This window comes from Rutilus rutilus (assembly GCF_951802725.1).
Source record: "Rutilus rutilus genome assembly, chromosome: 1".
Lineage (NCBI taxonomy): Eukaryota > Metazoa > Chordata > Actinopteri > Cypriniformes > Leuciscidae > Rutilus > Rutilus rutilus.
This window is the reverse complement of record NC_140209.1, coordinates 32405557-32425488: the sequence shown is the minus strand read 5'-3', so window position 1 is coordinate 32425488 and position 19932 is coordinate 32405557. Positions and strand designations below refer to the sequence as shown.

At 39.2% G+C, this 19932-nt stretch overlaps 3 protein-coding genes across 4 annotated transcripts; 2 read left to right on the top strand and 1 right to left on the bottom strand.

The window, feature by feature from the left end:
- The first annotated feature begins 246 nt into the window (after positions 1–246).
- On the top strand, positions 247–3816 carry LOC311293173 (uncharacterized protein). The gene is made up of 4 exons (XM_084413253.1): positions 247–695; positions 2689–2822; positions 2908–3016; positions 3099–3816. The coding sequence occupies exons 1-4, from the start codon at positions 434–436 to the stop codon at positions 3638–3640; spliced, it is 1047 nt and encodes a 348-aa protein (XP_084269379.1). The 5' UTR covers positions 247–433; the 3' UTR covers positions 3641–3816.
- A 7-nt stretch (positions 3817–3823) lies between these two features.
- On the bottom strand, positions 3824–8546 carry LOC311293079 (uncharacterized protein). The gene is made up of 4 exons (XM_084413086.1): positions 7988–8546; positions 7789–7910; positions 7016–7094; positions 3824–5371 (listed from the first exon to the last, which is right to left on the bottom strand). Exons 1-4 carry the CDS (start codon positions 8253–8255, stop codon positions 4500–4502), a joined length of 1341 nt encoding a protein of 446 aa, XP_084269212.1. The 5' UTR covers positions 8256–8546; the 3' UTR covers positions 3824–4499.
- Positions 8547–9236: 690 nt separating this feature from the next.
- Positions 9237–19890, top strand: trim35-13 (tripartite motif containing 35-13). Of its 2 annotated transcripts, none has more exons than XM_084413069.1 (6): positions 9237–11723; positions 15433–15528; positions 15632–15862; positions 15945–15967; positions 16075–16193; positions 17863–19890. In XM_084413069.1, exons 1-6 carry the CDS (start codon positions 11514–11516, stop codon positions 18396–18398), a joined length of 1215 nt encoding a protein of 404 aa, XP_084269195.1. In that variant the 5' UTR covers positions 9237–11513; the 3' UTR covers positions 18399–19890. The 2 variants fall into 2 exon arrangements, with proteins under 2 accessions (XP_084269195.1, XP_084269194.1); XM_084413068.1 differs by lacking the exon at positions 9237–11723 and adding an exon at positions 13319–13855.
- Positions 19891–19932: the final 42 nt, after the last annotated feature.

Genomic DNA, 19932 nt, shown 5'->3' with positions numbered 1-19932 from the left:
CCCAGCATCCACCTATAGCAACTCCCTGGCTACCATTAATAATTCAAGTGGGATCAAGGGTGAATGCTTATGTTTTCTTCAGAGTGTGCCTGCAACAAAATTTTACCATATTTAGAACAATCTAACCGGACACGGATTCAATAGCAACAGTTGCCAAGGTACTACTGGCAAACCCGTTTTGGAGGCTGCCAATCAAAAGGTTATACAGTTCGTGCGCGCTCTCTACACGGTGGTTTACGGTAATTCACCACGTGACCCTGTTCTGCAAGATGCTAGATATGCTATAATTCTATCCTCAGAAATATATTGAATCATACAGGGCCATTGCTTGCTGAGAAATTAAAGGACCTCTACATAAAGGCTATAGCGGTGGCTGTCAGATCGAAGGACGGGTGTTTATAATAAACATCACTGATAAATGGTCCAGTAAACGATGGAAATCATGAATACTGCCGATTTGCAGACGCAGATAACATCCATAATGGAAATGTTGGCGAAAACAGCTGTTGTTGAAATAGGCAAACTTTTCGAGGAAAATTCTTTGTTGCTGCGATTAGAGATTTCACGATGTACAAACGAAAATGAATCTCTGAAAAAGAAATGTCTTTTTCTGGAGAGCGAACTTCAGTCTGCTCGGAAAACCGCTGGAAAGATGAAGGGAACAGAAGCTCCATTCAGCCATCCGGGACTTCGAGGTGATTTACTCATACATGACTCTGTGATTTTGCATCTCAAACATGAGTATAATACATCTGATTTCTAGGCTTTAGGTTCAAAGCCTGCAGTGGGCGTTCCCTATATCGTGATAGTGCCCTTGAACAATAGATTAACCTTAGGGTACATTTACACGACAACAATGTACTAAAAACAGGATTGTTTTTCCTTTGCGTTTTTCGCGTACAGACTACAGCGTTGTCAAAACGATCCCCGATCACACGGATCCACGAGAAGGATTAAAAACGCTGTATTATTCGTGTCACTTTGTAAAGAAATAATATGCGCCGATAGACTGAACACGTGATACGCATGCGCATGACGTCACCGTTTCACAGTCACATTTTTGTAGTTTACCCAGAGACCATAACAGTATTGTTTTAAAGAACTTGCCCTTTGAAACCCGTTTTCAAAAGTTTGTGTTTTCAGGCCCCCAAAACGGCCTTGTAGTGTAAATGAACGGCCAAAACGCATAAAAAGTTTTCAGTTTTTAGTTGAAATCGGTGTTGTGTAAACGTTCCTGTTATCGTTTTCAAAACAACAAAAACGTAAAGTTTTTCTTTACAAAGTGGCATCGCCAACTACTGACCTGGCATGAATAATACAGCGTTTTTCAGTAGTTTTCACAGATCCGTGTGAACAGGGATCATTTTGTCAACGTTGTCGTCTGTACGCGAAAAACGCAAAAGGAAAAACCTTTCCATTTTTAGTACATCGTTGTTGTGTAAATGTACCCTAAAGGCCCCGATATTCTTACAGTAAAATCGAAGAATAAACTGATGTGACATAATTTCAACAAAAACATCCCGAAACAAAGTTTTTTTGGAGTTCGTTTTGGGAGTTCAAAACAGCTTGCCAAAGCAAACTTTCAGGAAAAGTTTGCTACAGTGATACCATTGGTTCATGGCGATTACGTAATAGGTAGGTGTGCAGGGAAGCTCCGCCTTTTTTCATGCGGAAATCTTTGCCGGTTCACTTCTGTTCAGTCCGTCGAGGTCAGACGTCTGCGAGTATAAACATGATCACACTGGAGAGCTGCTTTATAGTAGAAAATGAAGTTGTACTTCTGATGAAACGAGACACTGACACTGTCTTTCATGTTTAATACGATAAAGCTGCTTGATTTGAAGCAATCTATTGTATAAAGAGATATACAAGTAAAAGTGACATGACTTTACTAATGTGCCGAATTGCAGAGCTCGTGCAAACAAATCCACATTGCTATGACCAGATATACTTTATTAAAACACTTTCTGTTTTCTCTATTTTGTTGTGCGTTTATTTTATTATTGAGAGGAAAATTGCAGCACACATTTAAATATTCTTCTAATCGCCGCTCTCAGCAGTGTGGGCGACGTCGGATGTTCACTAGCAGTATACCGCTGCTCATGTATTTCGAACTTCGATTTACCCCCCTAAGTGAAGAATGAAAAAGAACTTCGCCGTGAGTATATCGGGGTCTTTAGTCAATTCTCCGATTTCAGTGAGCAGAATCTTTTGACTCCATTCACCAAAATGATTAATTCTCACTCTTCCTTCTGGGTACATTGTTACACCAGTAGATGCCGACAAATGACCTACTTTGTCTGTTATGACTACGAACGAGTCAGGGAATTATTCACTCAACGGATTCGCTGAAATTTTTTTTTCATTACTAGGCTGAATTGTTCTTCTTATTAATACTATTTGTTTCAGCTTAGAAGACACAACAATTCCAGGTTGTTTTTATATTGTCCATTATTAATATGAATATCGGCCATATTAACCCTACAATTACCCTAAAAACCCTCCTCAAGTCTTTAACTCTTTATTTATTTAGTGTAGTCATTGAGTAGTGCCATTCAGAAGAGTTGATACTGAATCATATATACGAGGTCAATAAAATTCATTTTATTACACCAGTGGATTTCTTGCTTTGGTTGTCAGAGGCTGTTTACACATGTGACTTGACCAAAAACAATGCATTTCCTACAGAGTCTGGACGTCGCCCCGGAGTTGACAATGTCTTCGGTAAGGAATGGTGCATGAACCTCTGGAGACACCAGGAGTCAAATGATGGTGAGCAAGAGGACGACACACACCTGGACTCCTCAACCATCACAGAAGAGGTTGGTCTCACGTACTGCCTTTGATGTGCATGATGCAATGTCAGAATACACTTTACTAGTTCTCTTGTTAATTTCCATCTTTTAGCCAGTAAATTTGCTGGATGAAGAACCAGATATGATCATGATCAAGGAGGAGACATTTGACGATTGCTCTAGGAAAAGTAAACCTGAAGATGAAAGGAGCCGTTTGAGAGGTTTGTGGAGAAAGAACTTGAGAACAGCTGCTATTAACTCTTATTATGTTCAGATGTTAATGTGTCGTTTATCGAATTGCAGGTCCAGCAATGACCAGTGATGAGAGATGTGTTGCTCAGAGCTCAGAGGATTTTATCACATACACGGTACCTTCAGATGAGCAAGTCCATTTGAACGTGCAACAGCCACAAGCCGAAGAACAAGCTCTCGAAGGAACAATTTCGACACAAGGAGACTGTACAACAGAGCAAAATTTCCACAGTACACACAACCACACAAATATTTCAGAAGAGAAAAGGTTTGAGTGTGTATTCTGTCGAAGAAACTTCAATAAGTTAACCTACCTGAAAGCACACATGCGAACACACTCCGGAGAAAAACCTTTTGTCTGTACGGTTTGTGGTAAAAGATTCGCTCAAAAAACGTACCTCAGAATACACCAGCGCACTCATTCTGGCGAGAGGCCATACGCGTGCATGGAGTGTGGAAAGAGCTTCGCTCAAAAGAGTTCTCTAAACGTTCACCTCCGAAGCCACACTGGAGAAAAGCCGTATAGCTGCTCGGAGTGTGGTAAAAGCTACGCGTACAAACAGGGATTCAATACACACCAGTGCTTTGGGTAGACTAAACGGAATTATATCTGTATCTGCCATATGAAACATTAACAAATTGGAAGTATGTCCAATGTTTGGCCACGGAAATGTAGGTCCTTTAACATTGTTTGGAATCGTGTTATACTGAAGCATCTAGATGTGTGTATTAATTTAAAAAAAGAAACAAATAAACTTGACTTAAACCGAGTGAAATCATGCAAAATACTTTTTTTATTCGTACTCCAGCATTGATGAAAATACACATAGTAATGGTTGTTTGATTACACGTGCAATCTAGCAGACATCTGACCTTGAACAATCAACTCAAACTTGTATAAGCATTGCACATTATACATACTACTGACAACACACAGTTTCCAATCAGTAAAGATCAAGTACTGTTACTGGTTTCTATTCACTAAAGGCCCTAAACTGACATACATTATGATAATATTTTAAAGAAGCCTAAAGTCCTAAACAGGGATGCATTTACCTCTGGTCATCTTTGATCTGGGCTATACACAACCGGTCAAACGTTTGGAATAATACAGATTTTTTTAATGTTTTAGTCTCTTTTCTCACCAAGGCTGCATTTATTTGATCAATAATACAGTAAAAACAGCCATGTTGTTGAATATCATTATCATTAATATAAAATAAATGCAGCCTTGGTAAGCATGAGAGACTTAAAAGAAGACTTTTGTCTGGCAGTAACACAACAACGTTACCACAGAGTAATACACAGCCATACCTGACTATACATTTCTGCTACAACCTAAAGTTAATACAGACATTCTTGTTAAGTTGCTGCAACCTCACACTTCCAGAGTTCATATTCTTCCCAAAATTTTCACACAGCTACTGCAATCTCAAATTGAGGAAAAGAGCGCTACATAAAGCTATATTTTATACCACGGTAACTTTTCCTTGGGTTCTTCCGTACTGGTTTAGCTGTTTGGTCATGGACAGAGAGGTGTTGTTGTAGGGTGACTTTCTGTGTGAAACCCTTTCCGCAGGTTATACAAGTAAAAGGTCTTTCACCTCTGTGGATGCGTTCGTGATTACTTAGGCAGACTTTCTGGGTGAAACTCCTTCCGCAGGTGACGCAACTAAAAGGTCTTTCTCCTCTGTGGATGCGTTCATGGGTTTGTAAATTTCCCTTCTGGGAGAACCCTTTTCCACAAAAACTGCACTTATAGGGCCTTTCCCCTGTGTGAACTACATAGTGAACCATGAGATTGGTGTTTGAATGAAAGCATCTCCCGCAGACCTCACAGCAAAACTTTTCATTTTGTTTCAGCTTTGAAAACCGATGTTTTCTGAGACGGTTTCTGGTAGCATTTTGGCGAACAAACACCCTACCGCCGTCAAAGCAACTTAAGTTGTTTGGCGGTTTCTGTACCTTAAATCTCTTTTCGCAATGTTCTGTAGTGGTTGCAGCATCCGCACATATTTCCTGTGCTTCTCCGTCCTCCCTGGACTCGGAGGGAAACTGGTCATTGTGCTCTACTGAAAACCTGTCGAGGACACAGTGACCATCAAAATCCAATGGATCGTCTATTGGTGCGATCAATTGGTCGACGGTGTCATCAATGGCAGTTCTTGTAGTGTGTTTGTCTGTCGAATCAGAGGACGTGTTTTGTATTTCCGATATCCCAGAAAATTCACCAGACAAAAAGTGGTCATTGAAATTTTTGGAGGCTGCTGAGGGCTCATATGTAGAAGATGGCAGCTGTCCTCTTGAAACATGGGGTGTTTTCCCTGTTGGGAGTATTGAAAATAGTTAAAATCAAATCATTCTGTGAAACATAAACCAAAATAATGACACCTGACTGAGGATATGTTTACACGACAACTATGTACAAAAAACAGAAATCTTTTTCTTTTGCATTCATCACACGGATCCTCGAAAACGACCAAAAACACTGTATTATGCCGCCAGGCCAGTAGTTGGCGATGTCACTTTGTAAAGAAACTAGTGCTGTCAAAATTAACTCTTTTTTTTTGTTTTTGTTTAAAGGTATAGCGGAGGATTTTCCCGAATTTTAGAAAAGAACCGCCCTCTCCACTTTTTGAAAAAATGCACATGCGCTGATGCGCAACACTTTAACGTTACTGCTCCCTAGAGGGAACGCCTATTAAACGTGTGCACGAGAGAGCATGCACGAGCTAATCATTAACTTTTACTAGCAGTGATTTTAAATGGATTTCTCCAAATAGCATGCCAAACTTTACCTGTCAAGTAGAAACTTCGCGACTGAGGCATCAGTGGAAAGCCCAACCTGTGTATGAGCGGACGCCATCGTGCGAATCGTGTGCACGAGCACGTACGACGGCCTTATGTAAACATATCACCAGAATGATTGACACTTAGGAGGACCAATAGTCTTGATGATCCACCCGGAAAAAGAAAATCCTCCGCTATACCTTTAACGCATTAAAAATATGTAATGCTGCATCTGTTTTTTCTCTTCATCCTTTGGCTATGCTACAGTATTTGATCATGCGATCATTCACTCAACTGCTATTAAACCCTTCAAGCGCTATAAGATGTAAAAAAAGAACTTAAATCTGTACTGGTGCACGTCTGTGAATCTCCTGTCTGCGTGACAGCCACTTCAGACAGCGCTAGCCACATTGAGTTATCTTTCGCGCTTGAACGGACAAAAACACACAAAAGTATGCCAAAATACCCGCTTTGTCGAGTATCCTCGTAAGCAGAGTCTTAAAAGAGTTAAATAAAGTATTAATGACAGTAAAGATTTGTGAAGACTACTGATGTGTGTCAGATGCTCGTCATGTCTTAAAGTGACAGCAGTCTAATAAACCTGCTGCTATGATGTCTGTTAATGTAAATCAAAGAACAAAAGAAAAAGAAAATCACTCACTGACTAACTTTTGTAGCTTTAATAAGGATTCATCTATATTAAATAATTTATGCAGTGAAGAGCTTGATAACCTTATTCAATTTCTGTACATTTCCTACCTGTTAGATCAAATATTTTAAATGTACTGTCTTTATATTGTTTCTACATTAATTTGGAAATTATAACAATATATATATATATATATATTAAATACTATACTATGTGATTCATCACGATTAATTACAGAAAAATGTGCGATTAATTCGTTTTTTATATATTTTTTAAAATCAACTGACAGCACTAAAAGAAACACTCGGCTGAACATATGCATGTTTACACGGAGACGATAACGATATCGTTTTCAAAAACTTGCACTTTGAATCCCGTTTTCAAAAGTTTGCGTTTTCAGGCCCCAAAAAACGCTGTTGTCGTGTAAATGAACGTGCAAAACGCATTAAAAGTTTTCAGTTTTTTGTTGAAAAAAAATGTCATATAAACGGCCCCTAATTAAAGATCTGCTAAATATCTAGAACATTACCTGTACAACTGGGATAGGCGTCCACTTCAAAACTCTCCTCTTTGATTAAGACCAGTTTGGAGGGGTCTTTTTCTTCTTGCTGTCAAAATAAGCAGATCATGCAAACCAACATTTTGTTTTTCCATTTTATTTACGCAGGATTGTAGAAATATGTTTATATTTTAAAGAAATAAGGTTTACCCCAAAAATTGCCCAAGTCTGTGTTTCTCTGTCATTTGATTTTCAAGGGTGTGTACTGGGATTTTCACAATATAGTTTAAATCATTCAGAATTAGCATTTTGATAGAGCATTGCAATGCATACAAGACGCCAGTGTCATTAGCACAACCTTGAAAATGTGCAAAACAAAGCTATTGAAATCAAGTTCATGGGTCCATAAAAAAATAAAATACTACAGTATTTACAAATTTAATTGTAATTTCTATATTCATTGCACTATATCAACTATGAAAAATGTCTGAACAAAACTCTAATTGGGCAGATGGTGCAATAGGATTTAGCTCAATCTCTATTGTACCATGTCAAGTTCACGAGACCATAGAAATGGTTAAAGTAACGTTTTGATTACACTGTGTATTATACCAGTGTCATGTGTAATGCACCCTTTGAAAGTGACAGATAAACAGCTTTAAAACAGTCTGACTATAATTTCTCTTGCATTTGCAACTTTATTTTACAACTTCCTTTTCTTTACAAAGTTTAAGAGCATGTCAGCCTCGTAACTGTTGGCTTTTGAAACAAGTTTCATTTTTGGGAACCTAAATTAAACGAACCTTATGCGAAACGGGGTACAGGTCGACATCGATCGCATCATCTTCTCTGGACTCCTTCCTCCGATCCCACAAACTGGAACACCACTCCTTTCCAAATATCCCTTTGATGGAGGGCTCTGGTCCTATCAGGAGTAAAATATGCATTACAATCATATTAGTGCACATGAAAACAACTGTTTTAAGCAGAGGTTATATTTACCATCTTCTGTTTGAACACAAATGGAACGATATGTTTTGGAGCCAGGGCGCGCTCCCTTTGTGATGCGCGTGCTTTCGCTTTGCCTTTCGCTCCCAAGACAGAACATTTCGTCTTTAAGTACTGTGTTTTCACTCATGACCCGAGACAGTTCTTGTCGTAAAAACGCAAAATCGCTGTCTACAATTTTGCATATTTCTTCTATTGCCGTTTTAGTCGTTATCTCCATTATGGAGCTTAGTTGCAAACGAAACGATAGAGATTTTGACATATTTTAAGAGTTTTTTTTTGTTAGCAATGCAAGAAAAAAAAAGCCCCCCCAAAAAAACCTAAGGTCAGTCACCGAAAAAACAATTCCATTATATGCAACTGTGAAAAAAAAAAAAACCCCGGATATAAAGTGTAAGCATGCAAACCTCGGCTTTTATCTTGCCTCAAAGTATCGTTAGCTTCCGGTTTATGTGGAGGAGTTCCCTGTGTTGGAAAGAGGGATCACCTAATAGACTTTCCCTGCATTCAAATTCTTATACCATCTGCCCCAGAGCCATTATCTCTATATGGCTCTGATCTGCCGTAAACAGTTTCCGACATAAGCTTAATGTGTCCCAAATCATAGAATGCTGACATGAGCATTTAAAATACACCCTGATGATGGACTATTTCCACTGGATTTTTGGAAATGCAGATGCTTTTTTTCCCTGCTAATATGGATTTCTGGTAACATTGCTCACAAGCCTGGCTAGACGGAGGAATTTGTAGCATTTTAGAACTACAAACATTAATAAGAAACCATCATCACAAAAGATACAACATATGAATAATGCAGCATTATGACCACTGGGTGTCAATATAATGCAGTAAAGTAAGGATTTTCAAACCCAGCACTGCACACTTTGGATTAAGGTTCGGTTTCACAGACATGGCTTAGATTAAGCCAGGATTAGGCATTAGTTCAATTTAATATTTAAATAGCTTTTATAAACATGCCTTAGCCTACTGGTGTGCATCTTGAGACAAAACAATGGCACTGACATGGTTTAAGCTGCCAGTTTGCTAAGTTTCAAATGAATATTGCAGCAAACAAAAAACTATTGAAAACCGGCAGCCCTTAGTGAATGAGGGTATAGGGGGCGATTTCGGACACAGCATGGTTTTGCTGGTTCTGATGAGTCTCCAGGCCCCCACAGCAGGGATGGGCAACTTCAGTCCTGGAGGGCCACTTTCCTGCAGAATTTAGCTCCAACCCAAACACACTTGAACTAGCTAATCAATGTCAATCAGCTCCCTATCTCCTGAATCTGGCTTATATCACGTACACAAATTCGGGCACTGCTAATAAGGACCCTATAGCTCATACATTGGGTGACTTGACAACAGGCTTTGTCAACGTCACTAGGCAAGGCAATGCAAGTTTATTTATATAGCACATTTCATACATAATGGCAATTCAAAGTGCTTTACATAGAATAAATTAAAATAATAAAAAGAAATAAGAATAATTAAAACAGTTTAGAAAAATAAAATAAAATACAGTACAGTACAAACAGTCGGACTGTTCGTCACCACTGCGGCACAGTGCTCATTCAGTAAATGCATAGCTAAACAGATGTGTTTTGAGTCTGGATTTGAATGTGACTACAGTAGGAGCACATCTGATCTCCTCTGGAAGCTGGTTCCAGCTGCGGCTGGCATAATAGCTAAAAGCGGACTCGCCATGTTTAGAGCGAACCCTTGGTATTTCTAGCTGATATGATCCTAATGATAAAGTCATTAGTGTGTTCATAAATACACTACTGTATTTATGAACAACAGCAGAACTGATATTTTCTGCCATTTATGTTTTTAATGTTATTTAAAGAAAAATATCATAAATAATGTGATTGTTGTTACATATTCCTGCAACATTTTAAAATATTTAAGTAAATTACTTATAATGTTAGCTAGATTATGTCAAGTACCAGTCTTACGATGTGTTTATGTTGAAATATAATTTAATAAAGTTTTTTTTTTTAATCAAAACATAATTGCGTGTCATTATGTGTGGTGAGTTGGCTCGCGTGATGCACTTCAGAACTACCGTTAAAGGGTTACTTGACTTCACCTAAAAATAAAAATTCTGTCATCATTTACTCAACCTCGTGTCGTTCCAAACCTGTAAGACTTTCGTTCATCTTCGGAACACAAATGAAGATATTTTTAATGAAATCTGAGAGCTTTTTGTTCCTCCGTTGACCAATGAGGTTCATTCTCGTGTTACGCAGCATGTTTGAGCTTCAGCAAGAACCAACTATTGTAGTAATTAAATATTTGCTTAGTTATCACCAAAGCTCACTCTATTTTGATGTAGATCATTAAACTATTACAATGCCTCAGAAGTCTGTCTGAAATCAAATAGGTATAAAAGTATCAAACAGTAAAAACAGTACAGCAATTTTCTACTTGTAAACTACAAAAATGTGAATGTCATGTGGATGAGTATTACGTGTTCAGTCTATAGGCGCGTAATGTTTATTTAGAGTGACATCGCCAACTACTGGCCTGGCAGCAGAATACAGCGTTTTTAGTCGTTTTCGCAGATCCGTGTGAATGGAGAACGTTCTGACAATGTCTGTGCGTGAAAAAAGTAGAGGAAAAACTTTCCTATTTTTAGTATTTATCATTGTAGTATTTATTAGTTTTATCACTGTTGTGTAAACGCACCCTTATTTAAATACCCTCCTCCCATAAATGTTGTGTCTGAAAGGGAAACTTTTACTGCATATGCAATGAGGTCAGCCGTAAAAACAACTATTTAGTAAATCCAGATAGTAGTTTTTTAATGCCAAAAAAAAGGGGGTTGCGCTGGCGCAAGCTGTTAGTGAACCTGGCCCTAAAGGTGTGTTCACATTAGAATTTCAACAAAATTTAGAGGGCAAAAAAAGTCTATTGCACTACAGCATTTTCCCCACAAGTGCCTAGAAAGATGGAAAGGAAATTAGAGAGTGTTTCAATGTCCCAGTGCCTTTCATGTTGGTGTGGTTTTTACAAATCTTGCTTTTCACAGTTCTGGAAGACAAACAAAACTCTCAAGGTTGTCCTCTTATTTATATGCAGCTCTTCAAAGAATATATGAGCAGCATGGCAAAGTGTCTGTCTTCTGCATTGGGGAATAAATTCTGCATTCTCAGAATTCATACAAACATGCTCATCTTCTCAACAGGGGGTACACAAATTGAGCTCATAACTTAGCATGATGATGTTTAATATATTGTCCATCAAGATGTTTCTCTGAGGTCTACAACAAATGTGCTCCGAAAGCACATCATAATCGAAATTATTAATAACAACGAATGCTGTCTTTACATCAGATCTCAATATACAAACAGCTTCTGCATGTCAAGTGTTTTCAGTATAGCGATCGTTTACATACAGAAGTCAAGTCTAAAGGTCAAGTGTCTGGAGAATGGGGGACACGTAACGAGCAGAGGTATTTTTATCTATATCGGTTAGGACTGAAGACACAACCAGTTCAGCTCATATCTAGAGAGAAATGGAGGTTAATTCACTGCTCTTAGAGGAAGACCCTTGTTGTTCAGCGTGTGGGGAGGTGTTAAGCGTTCCAGTGGTCCTCTGCTGTATTTCATGCGGGTGCAGCTTCTGTGAAATTTGCTGTCAGCAGTTTTGGGAGACGCAGTGTCCCTTCTGCAGACAAGAGGCCACTGGATCCCATCTCAGAAAGTGCAGGGAGCAAAGAATAAAGGTATTAAATACAGCACAGCTCAATGACAAGAGATATAATAAAACCTGCATCATATTCAAGCTTACCCTGCAGAGCAATGCATGAAAATAACCAGTAATCAAAATGAATTATCTTGTGTAACCTGATCTTTTAATTAGCTAAATAAATTTAGGACGCCTTCAGCCCATTCCTCTCAGTATGTCAACAACAACCACCAGCAATCGTATTACATTGTCTGAAGGGACTGTCTTTATGCATATTTTACTGGTAAATACAGTTCTATGAAAAAGTCTTTGCCCCTTGTTTGAATTTCTAAGTCTGTGCACATTAACATTGTATATGGTCAGATTTCATTATGGATTGTAGGAGTATATAGATAGTGAAAAAGTTACAAAGCCATTTCTAAGGGGCCGTTTACACAACACTGTTCTCAACTAAAATGGAAAACTTTCTATGCGTTTTGGCTGTTAATTTACACGACAGCAGTGTTTTGGGGGCCTGAAAACGGGTTTCAAAGTGAAAATCTTTGAAAACCATATTGTTATGCGCTTTACATGTTCAGTCTATAGGCACGTAGTGTTTTTTTTACAAAGTGACATCGCCAACTACTGGCCTGGCATGAATTATACAGCATTTTTTGTCGTTTTTGCGGATTTGCATGAACAGGGATCATTTTGACAAAGTTGTCGTCTGTACGTGATAAAAGCAGAGAAAAACGTTTCTATTTTTAGTACATCGTTGTTGTGCAAACGTACCATAAGTCTTTAAAGGCTCCACTAAAGCACAATCAGAGTCATATAATCCACATGAATACGGCTTGGAATAGTTCATCTCTTAGTCACAATGAACCCTAGAGCTCATTCTAAAGATCTTCAAGCCTCTGCTTTTTATAAAAATGATAAAACTATGACTTATGAGAATTTTCCAGGAGAATAAAGTTGTCTGTCTGTAAACTAACGCTGAAGCCCAGCCGGGTCGTGCTTCAAAACAATGATCCCTAAAACTTTTGAGATGGTCTAGTCACAGTCCGGACCTAAACCCTAATGAAATGCCGTGGTAGGATCTGAAACACACAGCTCATGCTTGAACACTGAGCTGAAGCAATTCTGCAAGGAGGAGTGGGCCAAGATTCCTCCATATAAATAACTTCAGGAAACATTTGGTTGCAGTTATTGCTGCTAATGTGGATGCAACCAGATATTGGTTACCTCCATTAGCAGCATTAACATAAAATAGTGTTGAACAAATAGTGCTTTCTTTAATGAATGCATGAAAGATTTATCTCAATGTGGTGTTGTTCATGACGGCTCCTGGAAGGGTCTTGGTTAAAGATCTGAAGACATTCCGTGTAAAATATGTAAAAATACAGATAATCAGACGGGGGCAGAAACTTTATCACAGTACTGAATTAATTTTTTTCTATGGTCGCTTTCATAGTCCAAGCTTTTTCTGTTTATTTCTCCTGCCTTTTAATTTTATTTTTAAGAGGAGGCACACATCTTCTCGAATGGAATGAGAAAATCGTAACATATTTCCTCTTGCGTCAGTGCCAGGATCTCCAGGAGCTTGATGTTACATAATGTGATGTTCAGGCATTTATCAGAAGATATCATGTGCCAGCCTTGATCTCACTCGGTGATGTATATTCTGAGTGAATACTGGAGCCAATCAGAAGACATATCTCCCAAAGGCAATCTTATGTGGGAGGGGAGGCATAGTATCCCCTTGTCACCCAACTGGGCAATGAAGGGCTCAAAGGAGCAATGGCCACCATGCAATCATCTCTTGCAGATGACCTGTCGTGCCCCATCTGTGGAAATATCCTGCAAAAGCCCGTAGTGCTGTTTTGCAGACATCGCTTTTGCAAAATTTGCCTTGAGAACCTATGGAATGGAGGAGGATCTTGCGAATGCCCGCTTTGCTGTCAGCCATCATCTCTGGGGGAGCTCATAGTCAACACCATGCTTGAGAAGACCTGCGAGGGCTTTCTGGAGCGCTGCAAAAACAACCCTCTTGCATGCAAGGAGCATGGAGAGACCTTGACGCTTTTTTGTTTGGAGGATCTGGAACCCACTTGTTGCAAATGCAAGTCGTCAGCCAACCACCAGGGTCACAGGTTATATCCCTTAAATGAAGCTTCACACGACTGTAAGGTATGTCTACATACAGATTCATGGTCGTCTGCATCTATGTTTGACATTTGTTTTTCAGACAATGTTGATTCCAATGTAAATCTTCAACAATTGCACTGTCAATTCAAGGACAAGAGGGGAAACCAAAAAGAGAATAACCATTTGGACAACCGTCCTTTCCCTTTAGGACCTCAGAAATAGTTATTTATGGATTCTTGGCTGGATTCATTAACAGACTATTAATAGTGGTAAGTTCATGCTAGGGATGAAGCCTCCTGGCAGGGCTGAAACCAGATGCCCATGTGCTCAGTTTAGAGTTGATGAAAATATACACTCATATCTCCTCAAAAGAATCTAAAAATCTTTTAAGGTCACGTATTAGGACCCTTTTATCACCCCACACATAAAGGAAAGCATGATATTATGATATCTGGTTTCACTTACTGTATTCACTTTCTTCAATTATTGCAACTTCACATTCTTCAGTTTCTACTTGTAATGTTTGGATTTTTATTTTGTTTCTTATAATTGCACCTTTCTTATGGCCATACAACCAGGATGTGAATTACACAATGGCCTTTGGGTGGGGGCCAGTTTGCTTCATACATTCAGTTTGACAGCATCAAAGAGGCCAAATGTTATCATTCAACTGAACTGTGTTGTTCATCAATGCAATAAATGCATATCCCTGAATGGGTGCGGTTTTATAGCGCATTTAGTTCTGCTGCTCAGTGCTCAGGTAATGTTAATGGTATGACCCATTTCAGGGTTACGGTTATAATTTAAAATCAGTCAGAGCTAGAAATGTATCTTCTTATTAACAGGTAAAGCTTCATGTTATGGGTAGACTGCTTTCTTTGACCCCCACAACATCTTGTTTTGATGTCAAAACCCCATTCCCATTTGCACCCTGCATACAACCATGCGGGCACACCAGATTTTGGAAGCTAAGCAAGGTTTGACAGGGGTCGTTTACACAACAACATTTTCAACTAAAAACTGTAAAAGAATGCGTATGTGCGCAAGTGCGTAGTCTTTTCTTGCATAATACAAAGTTTTTAAACGTTATCGTGGATCTGTGGATCCGTTTTCAGTACTTCTTTGTGGTCTAAACGTACACTTAGTTAGTACTAGGATGGGACTGGCAATCCATCAAGGGTGTTTTGAATGGATGGTTGGATAATTGCAACTTTATATCTCAAAGTTATGCTTGAAAACTGTAGCTTCTCATAATTCTAGTCCCATTGGTCTGGGCTATAATTCATCCTTGGTCAGGACAATTAACTCTGTTGCTTGAATCCTTTCCACACTTCCAGGTTTGGAAAACAGAAGTAAACTATAACAGGGTAAACGTCTTTAGTAAACTTCTCCACTGTTGCATTTCCATATGATGCTAAAGTAACAGTATAATGTTATAAAAGTACATTAATGTGTCACAGGCTGTCAAAAGGGCCCATTCTTCTTTAATTCTGCCATTGTTTTAAGTTCAAAAAAGTTCGGGCCTCTCTAAATGAATAAATGATCAGGTGTGTTTAAATATGGGCACATCTAGTAATTACTAATTCTTTCTGTGTTATCGTTTTATTCACTCTTTATAGGAAGAACTCAAAAATGCTTTGAAACCACTTCAGGAAAAGCTGAAGCTCTTCCGAAAAGCAAAACTCACTTGTGAGCAAACAATAGAGCATATTAAGGTATTTTCACATTGAATTTGCTTTAAGCATGCAGGCGAACAATTATAGAAGGAGACTGAATTCTCCACTTCAGAAAAAGTAAATGATAACCCTCTCATTACAGAGTCAGGCCGAGAACACAGAGAGGCAGATACGAGAGGAGTTTGAGGCGATGCACCAGTTTCTGCAAAATGAGGAAGCATCCAGGCTTTCCATGCTCAAGCAAGAGAAGGATCAGAAGAGGCAGATGATGAATGATAAGATGGAAGATTTGGATAATGACATCACTTCACTTAGCAACACTATAAGAATCATTGAACAGGAGATGAGATCTCAGGATATACCATTCCTCAAGGTGAACATTCGTAAATGAATGATAGAAACACAACACATACGAATCACTTTTTGTAATCTGCCTTTCTTTTTATTTCATCTAGAATTATAAGGACACTATAAAGAGGTACAAATCCTTTCTCAGATATCAATTTCATTTCAACTTTTCCATCTGTAAGTATAATTTGCTCTGTGACCTAGACCCAGAATAACTCTGTATTCTTTTATTGACAGAACCTGGCGGGTTCCCCAGGATCCAGAGATGATAAGAGGTTCACTGCTCGATATTGCCAAACACCTGGGCTCATTAAAGTTTAAAGTCTGGGAGAGAATGAAGGAAATCATTCAATATAGTGAGTATACTCTGTGGGCCCTATCTTGCACACAGCGCAATTGACTTTGTAGCCTACACCGACACATGTATCATTCCTATTTTGCACCCGCGCACAGCGGACTTTTCCCTCCACAGACGCACGTCGGTAAATTAGGAAATTAACTTGCGCTCCCGGGGGTGGTGCAGCGAAAAGAGGAGGCGTGTTCCGGCGCAAACATTCCCTGGTGCTATTTTGCAGGTTTAGAAAACAGTTCCGCCACTGACCTGGAAAAACCTAGTCTAAAGTCAGTGGCGCGATGCGCATGTTATTCATATGCTATTTTAAGGGCGCATGCTTGGCCATAATCAATGTAGCGTGTGCACAACGCACATACACTTTGTTTATCTCATCTACACACAGACACGCAGCAGTTCTCATTTTTAGAAAACCACACATTATTACAAGGAAAAATATTAACACACGAGGGACATCATTGTTGTGTCCATGAAGATGTGAAAAAATAGCCCAAATTATTATACGCCTGTTTAACCGAAGCTAATTTGGGTGGGTTTCTCCCATCCCCATACAATGTCACTTCTCTGTGTTTTACGGCCCTGGCGAGAACGTCGGTCTCCTCGGCTGTGAACCGCTCCTGGCGCGCTCCTGGCAAATCCGCCGTTATAATAGCAATCCGCCATGGAACAAGCACGCCTGCTCTTAAAGGGAATGTGAGATGTCGCTCTGATTGGTTTATTTCACGTTACGTCCAAACCACACCTATGAATAATGAAGCTACTTCAGACCAACCCATTTTAGATTTGCGTCGGGCGCAAGAGTCATTTATCCCGCCGGTATAATAGCAACAGCGCCCAAGACCCGCCCACAAAGTTACTTGCGTTTCGCGCTTGATACTTGCGTTTCAGATCGTTAATATAGGGCCCAGAATATTAATGTCCCTAAAGGAACACACTTTTTTTTTTCTTATTTACTTACTTGTCAATTTTAAATCAGTGTCAAGAAATCTTTAATCATATTTAACCAAAAAACAAAACAAACAAACAAAAAAAATGACAAGAATTTCCCCCCCAAGACTAAAGATAAAAATCGGTAGCCTATTATAACGTCAAAAAAATCTCATTCATATTACTGTAATGCAGTAAATAAATGTATAAAAGCACAGCTAAATAGTAAAATGTTTGTTGTTAAAACAATTGTTAAATAGAAAAATGGGAAAGTGGTTTAATTGTCATGAAAACAATAACAATAACGTTACAATGCAATAAAACGATTAATTAAAGAATAATACTTTTTCATGCACTGGTTAATTTTGAGAGTCTGTCTTTTCAGACTAGTGGAAATACACATTTAAGTGTTTATTTTATTACACTTTATATATTTGCGTCTCTAGATTTCAATTACACAACATATCTTTAAAGGCGTTTTCTCCTGCACTGAATCAGAAATCTCTACCTCAACAGCACTTACACACACCAAACTTTAACTGAAGTTTTTTCATACATCATTTGCCTGATTTGACATTTCCTAAAATGTAATCCATCTTTTCATTAATTCTTACTGTAAATCAGTCAACTGGGGAAGTATGGTGAATCTAGTTATATTTTTTTCACCTAGAGTCTCTTGCTTTAAAGAATTTTTGCTTACTCAGTGACATTAGCATTTCACCTTTCAAACAATTGCTTCGCTGCAGCTCCAGTGACCCTTGATCCGAACACCGCGGCAAGCTGCTTCCTCCTGTCAGAGGATCTGACAACATTACAGTGCTGTTCCCAGACATTTAAACTCCCAGAAAACCCTGAGCGTTTCAATGTCGGCGCAGAGGTGCTGGCCCATGAGGGCTTCAGCTCCGGACGACACAGCTGGGACGTGGAGGTCAAAAACAACACCTACTGGGTCATTGGAGTTGCAAGTGCATCCATCAGCCGAAAGGGAAAGCACGTGCTGACCCCCGCAGAGGGATTCTGGACCATTAGGCTACGAAACGGAGAGTATAAAGCCTGTACTGCCCCATGGTCCCCTCTCACTATGACTCAGGAGCCGCAGGTGGTGAGAGTCATTCTGGACATGAACAGGTCCAGGGTGACTTTCTACGACCCACGAGAGAGGACGCCATTATTCACCTACATGGACATCATCACTCCGAGAGCATTCCCATACTTCTGCAGTGCCTGTAAGGAACACCCACTGAAAGTGTTGCCAGCGTGGATCTCTATTAAGACAGACTGATGTGAAGAAGGTCCCTCTCAGCATTTCTCTCTCCACATCTCAACTCTCATCTCTCATGTTACAGTATATGTGTTGTGTGCGGGTCAGCCAAGGAAATAACCTCCAGTTACACTAACATTTACATTACATTTATTCATTTAGCTGACGCTTTTATCCAAAGCGACTTACAATTGCTATATATGTCAGAGGTCGCACGCCTCTGGAGCAACTAGGGGTTAAGTGTCTTGCTCAGGGACACATTGGTGTCTCACAGTGGATTCGAACACGGGTCTCTCACACCAAAGGTGTGTGTCTTATCCATTGCGCCACCACCACCCCTAACACTTGTTTTGGATTTTAAAACCTGATAGATGATCTAAACAACAAAATGCATAGGTCACATTTTCCTAAAATCAAAAGAAAATATGATAATATTCTAATCCAACACCAGCGGTTGATACTTCATCACAGTGTGTGGCGGTATTGCTCCTTATCACTGGTTTCCATCCATCATAAAATGGAAAAAAGACAACCAATGGCGACGTAGTGTATAGCAATGTACTAATGCCACTCAAAATCTTGTTGGAGGAGTTGATAGATATAGAAGAGAGACAGGCCCTGTTTACATCTGTTATTAAGATGTGTTTTGGTCGATCGGATCACAAGTGGACGATGCTAAATACAGGTGTAAACGGGGTCTAAAACGTTTTGAGGTTGTCCACTTTCGACCACTTCCAGAGGTAGCCAAAAACGCATTCGATCAGATTGCTTTCGTAGCGTAAACGCTCATGTGGTCGAAAGCGTTCGAACAGCCGAGAAAAGACCATCTGCTCTCCGCATACTGACCTAATGAGTAAACATTATGGGAAGTGCGCTAGCCAGACGGGATTTAAACTTTGTCGGCTGAAGACCCAAGTTTTGTTTGAAGATGAAAAATGTACCAAGCACAATGTTCTCTCATCATTCCTGATTTCTAACACACACTCACAGGTCATATGTAAATTGCATGAGCTTATTTTGTCCATTAGATCAAAAGATCTAAAAAAGCCCATACATTTACACATACATACATTAGACCCTCCCCTTGAAGAAATCAGGGCAGAAGTGGCTGAGAGTGGACAAAAGAGATGGATTAAAACAACAGGTGTAAACGAGTATGTGTCTTCCTCGTCTACGTGTGATCCATTCAACCAAATTGCATCTTAATACCAGGATTAAACAGGGCCACTGTCTACCCTCACCCAGAAATTTTTTTCACTCGCCACTGTTGGAGTTTTTGGGATTTGGTAAAAAGAGGGGGTGTTAGAAACCCCAGTCTGCAGGAAATGCCATTAAATTAGTTTTGTGCGCTTTATTTGGACAGTTAGTCTCCGCCTCCGTAGTCTCATATTTTGACTGATAGCAAACCAAATTTCTATAGATATCTATTGTTATTGTGAGTACTTAGGCCACAAAAATAAATCTGACATTGTGACAGGCCTAATAATAAACGTTATTTACATATAACCCATACAACAAAGATTAAAGATTGATGTCAGGACATTAAAATCTGAAA